We start from the raw sequence: 10,088 nt of genomic DNA on the forward strand, positions 1-10,088 counted from the left end.
GCTCTGTCATATTCACCAGTATAATTCCACAGCACTTAATTCCTCCTCACTGCTAATGATTCTCCTTAACAGCACCTGGAGTTAGGAGAAGCTCTCAGGATGTTACCAAAACCTCCCCCTAAGGAGGAACACACCAATTTGCTCTATGCACCAAAGCACTCCCAGCACAACCCTACTATGCTATCCCCAGTTTGATGAAAGCTGCTAATAAACTGGTCACATTTCTCCAAACTGCAGTCTTGACCATGTGGCTCTTCTCTGCGTGTCTGGACACATCCTCAGCCAAGGGCCTGTACTGAAATGGGCTATTTCCTTTGCCTCCATCCCTCACCAACACAGATCAGACAGCCAGGGGCCAACGTGACCTCCAACACGCTCGTTTCTCCCTCTCTTCCATCTCACTCTGCTCCCTCTTCCTCACTCATCAATACTGGGACAAGCAAAGGGTTGTGGAAATGGCGAGAGAGGTAAAAGGAAGTTTAAGAATAGGCCAGGTATTGAGATGCAAACCCTTCCCTGACAGACAAAAGAGAGCTGAATGAGTGACAGACAGCAAGAAAGACGGACAAGCAAGAGGGACTGATTCCAGCATCAACCACTTCTTCTTTTTTTTTTTTTTTTTTTTTTTGGTGAAACAACCCAATTAGCAGCAGTGGAAACAGATCAGATTTTTTGCTCTTTATACCACAGACCTTTGATATCCACAGCAGTAAAGACACAAAATACTTTATTCACACAATTAAAGCTGAGGATTCTCATATTACCACATAACTCTTGGAACTGAGGATTTAATATAATCAATCCATGTTTGGGTATTTGTAATTAAAAGCACCTGACAATTCTGTTTACATTTCTTCAGAGACTAAAACTGCTGTCAGCAGTGAATCTCTTGACTAAAATCTGCCCTTGGCAGTCTTCTCTCTCCATACCTGAAGGAATCCAGCTTCACAACCTGCCTGTACCAGCTCTGCTCCCTTAGAGGCTTTCTGAGAAGTAAGACATCCCAAAACAGGAGGTGGGATAACATGAACCCCCATAATCCAGCCTTTCCTGTAGAGAAAAATAAACTGTTTTGCCAGAGGCATGACACGTTTTTCCTGGGATGTGAAGTAACATGAATGATTTTTCTCCCAAAATAGTCTGGAAAAGAAAGGAAGAGGGCTTCAGTCTTTGGTGCATTGGATCTGCAAGACTAGACCAGACGTTGGGCCCCTCTCCAATGGAACAAGGTGAGAATCCGCCTGCGGATCTGCTTGGTTTTCCAGCTGTAGACGAGCGGATTCAGGACGGGTGGTACCAGGAGATAGGCATCAGCCATGAGCGTGTGAGTCAGGGCCGGCAGGTGCTTCCCAAACCTGTGGATGAGGGACAAGCTAATGAGAGGCATGTAGAAGACCAGGACAGCACAGAGGTGGGAGATGCAGGTACTAAAGGCTTTGGCTCGGGATTCATGGGAGACAGTGCTCATGATGGCCCTGACAATCATCATGTAGGACAGGAGGATGGCCATGGAGTCCAGGCCCTTGGTGAGTATCACCGCAGTCAGTCCATACACACTGTTGACCCTGACATCTGCACAAGCCAACCTTAGCATGTCCTGGTGCAGGCAAAAGGAGTGGGACAAGACCATGGACCTGCAGAAAGGGAGCTTCTTGATAAGGACAGCAACAGGGAGCACCACACAGACACCACGCATGAAGATCACCGCTCCTGCTTTGATGATCAGGGAGCCTGTCAAGATATAGGCATATTGCAAAGGGTAGCAGATAGCGATGAAGCGGTCGAGGGCCATGGCGACCAGAACCCCGGACTCAATGGCAGAGAAGGAGTGGATGAAGTACATCTGGACAATGCATGCGTCAAAATGGAGAGATGTGGACTCAAACCAGAATATGCCCAGCATTGAGGGTAGTGTGGAGACAGATAAGCCCAGATCTGCCACGGCCAGCATGGAGAGGAGATAGTACATGGGTGTATGGAGACTGTAGTCTGTCTTTATGGTCCAGAGCAAGGTGCAGTTCCCCAAGAGCATGAGGAGGTACAAAGAGCTGAGAGGGAATGCTATCCAGTAGTTACTCATTGGCAGACCAGGAACTCCAGTGAGGATGAAGGTCAGAGGACCGAAAACAGTGTTATTGGCAGCAAACATCTCATGTACCAAGGACTCGGGGGTTGCTCTGACATAGACCTTCCTAGAATAATGTCTGTGTTACGAAGTTCTGCCCACACACTGCCTAGAGCTGGGCTGGAGACACTTGGGCAGCTGCCACCTGCGCCTCATCCATCACACCCAACCATGGGGCAATGTCAGCAGATGATATGCAGACCTCTGCAGCTCAGGTGACTGTCCAGATATGAAAGAGCAGCGCAGCATATGATGGGTCTCTCCTAGACATAGTTCTTGGGCTCTGAACACCTGGAGTTGCAGGACACCTTCATGCTGAACCCTTTGGAGGGCTGGCCAAGAGGTTCTCAGCAGCGCAGGCAAGGTTCAACCTTGCTGCACTGAGGCGATACCTGAGGCTGAGCTCCTCCTGCCTGTGGAAGGAGAAAAGGTGAGATCTGGGATGGATACCTGGGAGGAAAGTCCTAGGGAAGGAACCTGCTGCTCCGCAGCTGCAGTGGGAGCAGGAGCAGTGGGAACGGATAGGCAGGACATTGGGCAGCCCCAGTGCCCAGCGGGTGCTGGGTTCTGCATATGCTGAAGCAAGAAGTCAGGAGAAAGGAAGAAAGGAGATGGAAAACAGAGGAGAGAAATAGGGAAAAGTCAATGTGCAAAGCCAAATGCAGCCAGAATAAAGAGAAAACCTCTCACCCTGTGGTGGGACACAGCACTGCTACACTCAGCTCTCTGTTGATTTTTCCCCTTTTTGTTTAATCAAATTCAGGAGTTTTATGAGTAAACCAGTAGGCCAATTGCCTAAACTAGCCCTGGTAGAAGGAAAATGAAATTGTGTTTTTCAGCTGCCAAAAAGTTTGCATGGAAAGGAAGAACTTCAAAGGCCTGCCCATGACCTGAAACCTGAAGTGGTGTCTGAGGCTATCAGGAAACCCAACCACAAATGCTGTGTCTTCACTTAATCATTCTAGAAACAGCCTGCTTCACGGGCAACTTCCTGGCTGCTGCCTGAGATCAGTGGCTATACACAGTGACCATGAGGCAGAGGGTTCCCAAGGTAATTTCCATTTTTCCAAGGAAAAATTCCGAGAGGGCTTATCACTTAAATTTCACACATCTCAAAAGCACAGTACAAGTAGCCAGAGGTCAAAGCAGCACATCCTCTGCCCATGCCGTGACAGATCAAGGGAAATTCTCTGTTCAGCAGGAAACAAGCACATTTTCATCACTGAAAAACATAAACTAAGGTTTGTTCTTAAGTATGTTTCTATACACATAGTCTTAGTTATTGTCCTCTGCCAAAAATAATAATAAAAAATAACCTCAAGATTTCACATGAGCAAGGCATCACTCTGGAAAAGAAGCTGGGTCTCCTCCTGCTTACAGATCTCACTGCTCATGACTGGATGCTGCCCTGTCTCAGCAGCACAAGGGAGATAAAATAGATAAGGACCTAAAGAACAAAAGCAAAGGATCTGAAGCGCTGTTCCTGCAGGGAGCAAACTCATTGCACAAACAAACATACACGTCCTATCACATAGCACTTGAGGGAATGAAGGGAGTTGATAGTCATCAGCCAAGATCAATGTTTATGCAGGTCTTTTGCATCAAACCCATCTTTATGCAGGAGATAAAAATTAAGATTTAGCAAAGCAATTTTCTGCCCTACTACTTTTCTAATAGGCTGGTTCTTCACTTCTGCCAGAGTTAAATTTCTCACTTCGATTCAGATGCACAAATAAGCTGCCCTTCTTTGGGAAGAACATGAGTATCCTGCATCCCTCCATTGCCTTTATACTTACGCCAGCAGAACAGAGGATGTGGGCAGGGACACAGGACAGCCCCAGCTGCAGACACACATGGACAGACCGTCTGCTGGAGAGCCCTATTTAACCAGACACACCAAACCCCAGGGGCTTCTCCCATGGAGAGGGGAGACACAGCTGCAAACCTGGCTCTTGGGGCTGTGAGCACCATGGTGCGACCAAATGAGTGGGCAGACAGATGTCCCCTCGACACCGTGTCACGATGGTGACCCCTGGCATGGGCCAGAACTGCAGTCCCGGTTACTGGGAAGAGAAAAACATTAGGTTTTGTACAGGAAAAGGAAGTGTTAACAGGGGATGTTGAAAGCAGAACCGCAGTGTTTTCAGGCATGTGCAGGCAGGAGTGGTTTTCCAGAGGTTTGGGCTTCTCTAAATATTTTCTGAAATGTCCCTCCTTGGAGAACATCATTGCTTCACTCCTGGCTGATGTTTGGAAGCTCCAGCATGGGCTTCCTGGAGCTACAAGCTGTGCTGTCCCAAGCAGCCTTGTTCAAGGCAAGACATTGTGTCACCACCAGCAAGCTGTGACAGAAGCTGTGATAGAAGCTGTGATAGAGGGTGGATTTCCACCACCCTAGAAGCCCAGTCCCTCTGCAAGGCAACTCCTGCTGTAGCAAAGACCAACCAGGGCCTTCAGCTGAGCAAGCAGAGCAATGTGAAAGGACTTATTTTGCCATTTTCCAGGTGAAACTCTAACTCTCATCAAATGTGTTTGAAAAATAAATGAAACACCACCATAGTAACTACAGAGTCAGACCTCCTGTCAGGCAGAAGCCAGGCACGATCTACCTCGGTAATTCCTGTGTGGAGATAATAATTTAAAACTAAACAAGGACATACTGTTTAGAAAGTTATGGCATAAATATCAGTCAGCCTCTGTGTTTTCCTAAGGATTATTTAACTACAGAGGTAAGTTCCGGAGAGAGGTCATTGTGCATTTCGAGCAGCCTGCAGTGCCAGATGGTGGCTGCAGATCTGTTTTCTGAACTCACAAAAGACCCTGGATCACTAGACCCCATGAAAAGTGTCTGCTGATCACAGTGGAAACCAGACCGACACATCAGTGTGGACACACAGGCATGTGTGTGCTTGTGCACGCACACATATGTACATGTGTATGCATATAGGAGGTGTGTGAGCGTGCAATGTGCACCTATATAGTGTTTGAGTGTGTGCATGGATGCACCTGTGTCCATATGTCTGCATACAAGGGGAGCGCATGCAAGCATGGATGTGTCTGTGTATATAGGTGTGTGTACATATGAATTTATGTGTATGTGGATGCATTTGTCTCTAGCTAAAGGGGCCTGGATCTCTGAAGAGTGCACCCATAGGTATAGAGTGAGGAGCAAAAGTTGAATGTGTTTTTCACAGAAAGATGAAAAATAGGTAAAAGCAAGAAGCTAGGCCAGGGAAAGGGATGTTTGTGTGTGTAAGCAGGGGCAAAGGACACGATACAATTGAAGTGATTGGGTTAAAGAAGGCATCAGCAACCATGTTGAATATGGCAAGTGTAGACTTCAGTGAGGCTAAAAAAGTGGAGAATAACATCAATGAAGAAAAGTGGCATTAGAGAAGCAGTGAATCAGACAGCAGGGCCTGATCTTTCCAGGGGCTGGTGTGATTTCAGATCCCCCAGGCCTGTGTTAAGACCTCATGGCACGTGCTGATAGGAGCAGGATCGGAGGATGGTGGAGGAGCAGGATAGGATTTCTTGGTGAATGCGTCCATCAAATGGTCAAAGGTTTTTATAGGCTGTGTGCATCCCTGAGTTTCCTTCTGTAACAGCAAAGGTTGCCTGGGGAGGTTTAAGTATGGCCGAGGGATGTCGTGTTCATGGTTCTTGTCCATGAGGACCAAGGCTAGGAAAGGTCAGTACTAGAAAGAGGCCACTCAGATACCACATTAGTACCAACGTGGAGAAAGAAGAGGAAATCTAAAAAGCACAAATCGGGAGCACAGCAACAGAGAGGATTTGGGCAAGTGTCAATACCTGGGACTGGAAATGAGCATAAGAGAGAACATCTCAGTATGGTTTCTGTCTGTTTCTTGCCCCCAGAGTTACTCTCTTCCTGCAAGGCATAGAGGCCAGTGTATGCTGTACCCCTGTGAGACCAGGACCACAGCTTGGCCAAGGTAAAGGAGAAGCACTTGGTGACGCAGAGCCCATCTGCAGGGTGGTCAGAGTTACCCCATGGGAGCTCCTGGGCTGTCCATGGCATCATGAGGGCCACCTGTTCATCACTAGCAGCCTCTCCCTGAATACTGGGGCTGAGTCTGATTGAGTGAACAGATCCAGAGAATCTTTGGCCAGATGATGACCAAGTAACACGCTAAGAGGAAAACAGGTTGCTACTGATGTGGAATGGCTTCATGATCTATGAATCTTTATAGCCCAGGAGACGACAGAGCAGCCCCCACAGCTGAGGATCTGCTGGCAGGACACGGACCTCAGCAGAAGGTGTTGAAACATCATCAGTGCTGGAGGCAGCCGTGGCTTGGTCAGAAGACCACACTTTTGCATGGCTAACAGGCTCTGCCACGCTCTGCATCCAAGATGCCTGGTGCTTCCCTGAGTCTGGCACAGGTTTGGCCACTGGGAAGCTCCCACCAGCACACGCAGTGTTAAAGGAAATGCGGAACGGGGATTTGCAGCTTCCGCTGGGGGCCTCGAGGGGCTTTGCAACGTGATGCTATAAACGTGGGGTGGGCGCAGCACAGCACGGCACGGCACAGCACAGCACAGCTGGGAGCACGAGCATCCCCCCCGGCTGCTGCCTGCCCGAGCAAGGTGAGTTTACCAGAGACCTTTGCTAGGCTAAGCCTGGGGTCTGCGTAGCCACAGACAGAGCCTTTAGCCAGTGCTCAACCAAAATATTCAGCAAAATTCAGAAAAAGATCAGCATTTTTCTTTTTTTTTTCTCTAATTAGTCTTTTCTTCCTCATTTTGGCAACTAGAAAATATCTTTTTAACTCCTGCTCCCCACATCCCCACTGCCAGAGAAAAAGGTCTGGTTTAACTTTGATTTTTTTTCCTTATTTTTTTCTTTTAATTCTTAGCATTAGTGAGGGTTTTGAAGTTAAATTCCCAGCAGTTTTGTTCGAGCTGTGTCATTCTGGCAGGTCAGAAGCAGCAAACTGGAAAAAGCCACAGAGACCTCCAGCCACCTCAAAATTCCTCTTTTCCTGCTGCTGCCTACCCAAGCAATGTGTCTGAGCACTTTTCTAAATCCTCGGGTCCTATAGGATACACCACTGCCCACCCCAGCACTCGGTCGTGCTAACAGCCCATCTCAGCAGCATCTTGCCCTTTCCAGGGAGAAAGCCAGGAATGGGGTCCTGTCGCCAGCTGGGATCACAGTTGTGCAGTCTGAAGGGAGAGAAATCTTGTAGTAAAGGAGGGCTGCCAAATTCTGGAGTAAAGCTGTGCTCCCCTTCACAGCCTCAGCTTGCTCCAGTTTTGTGCCTGCAATGCTCCTTTGGGGAGTTGCTCTGATGCTGCACGTGAGCTCTAAACCAGGCTTGAAGAGCTAGCAGACTGAAAATTAAGTGTTTGATGAAACTGTGCTTAATGGATGCACCTCCCGGATGGCTCAAACTCAATTTCTATAAGGGGCCAGGCACGCTTGAGCACAAAGTACCCCTTGAAACTGGGAAAGAAACAGGAGAGAGGTAACTGAAAAGGGCTGGGAAGGGGAAATGTATGGAGGGGGTCTCTTTGCATTGCTCCCACTGAATCTTTTGCATTCCCACCAGCGCCTCAGAAGTTAGTGCTGAAGGGTGGTTGGTAGCTTTGCATGGAGAAATGGGTCAGGCGTGAGGCGGCTGCTATGAGATGTATAGATCTGCGCAAGCCAAGATGCTCCTCTGGTCCAACAGGAGTGATGCACTGTTGGAGAAGCTGCTTTGCAGCAGCAGATCTTTACAGATGAACTCAGCTTACCCAGTCCTGGCAGGAGAGATGCTGGCTACTGCTTCCACTGGTCACCCTGCCTGCCCTCCGAGCTGGCGGCAATTCCTGCTGGAGGCATTTATAATTCTGCCTAGGGAAAACCCTCTTGTGTCTGCTCCATAGCGAGAGAGAAAGGACTGCACACATGCACACAAACATGAGTGCTGCTCACTAGATCGTTTACTTGACCAGCCTTCTAACTGACTGTTTATCCAGAAAAGTAATGCTGTCGAGTCCTTGCAGTGCTCATACCCTCTGCAGCAGCCTGAGCTCCTCATGCTTTGGCCACTCAGGTTTCCAAATGCAATTCCCTGAGCCTGGCACAGAGACCAGCTGCGGTCTGAGTCTTGTTCCATGGTCTGCATGACTGTGCAATGGGGTCCTGGCTGCCTCCATCCCATTAGGGACCGTGAGACAGGGGAGGGATGTCCTATCCCAGGGTGGCACTTGGCATCCTATGAGGCAACAGCAAAAAGAGCGCAACTCAGCTGAAATCACATGGTAGGTTCATTCTGGTCTTCAGCCTGGTGACAGGCCCCTCAGCCCTGTTTTAGATTTATTTAACCTATGTATACTTCTGCTGCAATGCCAGAGTTTGCCATTGAAACCTGAGCAGAGAGAGCTGGCATTGCATACTGAATGGGCTAGATGTATACTCACAGTGGTAACCATCCTGAAGATCCATGCGCAGAAGTAAATTATGTGTATGTTCTTGTATCCCCTTGCATACTCACACTAATAAATTTGGTGATGTTTTAAAAAAACAAATTAGCACTGAGGAATTTCACATATCAGTAATGATGGTCATACTTTATATTTTGTTTCACTTCACTTTGGTTTTGATAAACTCCACACCTTATCATGATTTATTTAGAGGCAGAGCAACACATCAGCTACACAAATTATAAGGGGTTCACTGTGAAAGTGGCACAGATTAGTATGTTTTGCAAAGTCTAATGGCTCCTTCTATTATGTTTTATTGAAAAGGAAGACCTGAAGGTGAAGCTTAGCCAGGATGACTCTCCATGCTAACTTCTCTGCTTCCAGCAACACCACCCCAGCGATGTTTTTCCTGACGGGCATCCCTGGGCTGGAAGGGATGCACCGCTGGATTTCCATCCCCTTCAGCACGGCATTTGCCATCGCCCTTGTGGGGAACAGTACCCTCTTGTATGTGATAAAGACAGAGCCCTCTCTCCACAAGCCCATGTTCTATTTCCTTTCCATGCTGGCCGTCACTGACTTGGTGCTGTCCCTCACCACCTTGCCCAAGATGCTGAGCATCTTCTGGTTCAACACGCAGGCGATCCCCTTCAAGGCCTGCCTTGTGCAGATGTTTTTCCTTCACTCCTTCTCCATCATAGAGTCAGCAGTGCTGCTGGCCATGGCCTTCGACAGGTACGTTGCTGTGTGCAACCCGCTGCGTTACAGCTCCATCCTGACCAGCTCCCTGATAGTGAAGATTGGGCTCTTGGCCGTGCTCAGGGCATCGGGGCTCATGCTGCCCCTGCCCTTCCTGCTCCGCCGCCTGCCCTATTGCCGCTCTCACGTCATCTCCCACTGCTACTGCGAGCACATGGCCGTGGTGAAGCTGGCCTGTGCTGACACCAGGGTCAACAATATCTACGGCATCTTTGTGACTTTCTTTATTGTGGGGTTGGATCTGCTGTCCATTGGGCATTCCTACCTGAGGATCCTGAGGACTGTGTTTAGCCTGGCAACCAAGGAGGAGAAACTGAAGGCATTTGGCACCTGCCTTGCCCACATTTGTGCCATCTTGGTCTTCTACATCCCTGTGCTTCTCTCATCAATAATCCACAGGTTTGGTCACCACATTGCCCCTCATGTGCACATCTTGATGGCCAATCTGTACCTCCTCCTCCCTCCTGTGATGAATCCTATAGTGTATGGCATGAAAACCAAAGAGATCCGTGAGCGGGTGCGCATTGCCTTTTCTCGCAAGAGGCTCTAAGCGCTGGATGTCATTTGCTGCTGCTCCAAGTTGAGCTGTGGCTTCCTCTCAGGTAGACCCCAGAATGATGTAGGACTCTCATGAAGCTTCTCCAGACACTTTGCTCTTGAACATGCCCCACCATCCCTGCTACACTATGGGCATCCTGTCTGCATTTGCAAGGGCAAGGAAAGAGCAGGATCCTAGAGCAGAGCCAAATAAGGTGAATAGCCCTGTACT

The 10,088-nt window shown here is 48.6% G+C and overlaps 2 protein-coding genes across 2 annotated transcripts; one reads left to right on the forward strand and one right to left on the reverse strand.

The window, feature by feature from the left end:
* Positions 1–1,192: 1,192 nt before the first annotated feature.
* Positions 1,193–2,149, reverse strand: LOC104566951 (olfactory receptor 51H1). The gene has a single exon (XM_010213755.2). It carries the CDS (start codon positions 2,147–2,149, stop codon positions 1,193–1,195), a length of 957 nt encoding a protein of 318 aa, XP_010212057.2.
* Positions 2,150–8,912: 6,763 nt separating this feature from the next.
* On the forward strand, positions 8,913–9,869 carry LOC104566950 (olfactory receptor 52K1-like). Its single transcript, XM_010213753.2, has one exon. The coding sequence runs from the start codon at positions 8,913–8,915 to the stop codon at positions 9,867–9,869; it is 957 nt and encodes a 318-aa protein (XP_010212055.2).
* Positions 9,870–10,088: the final 219 nt, after the last annotated feature.

This window comes from Tinamus guttatus, unplaced genomic scaffold (genome assembly GCF_059628265.1).
Source record: "Tinamus guttatus ecotype Peru unplaced genomic scaffold, ASM5962826v1 Tinamus_guttatus_pri_ptg000817l, whole genome shotgun sequence".
NCBI classification, from domain to species: Eukaryota; Metazoa; Chordata; class Aves; order Tinamiformes; family Tinamidae; genus Tinamus; species Tinamus guttatus.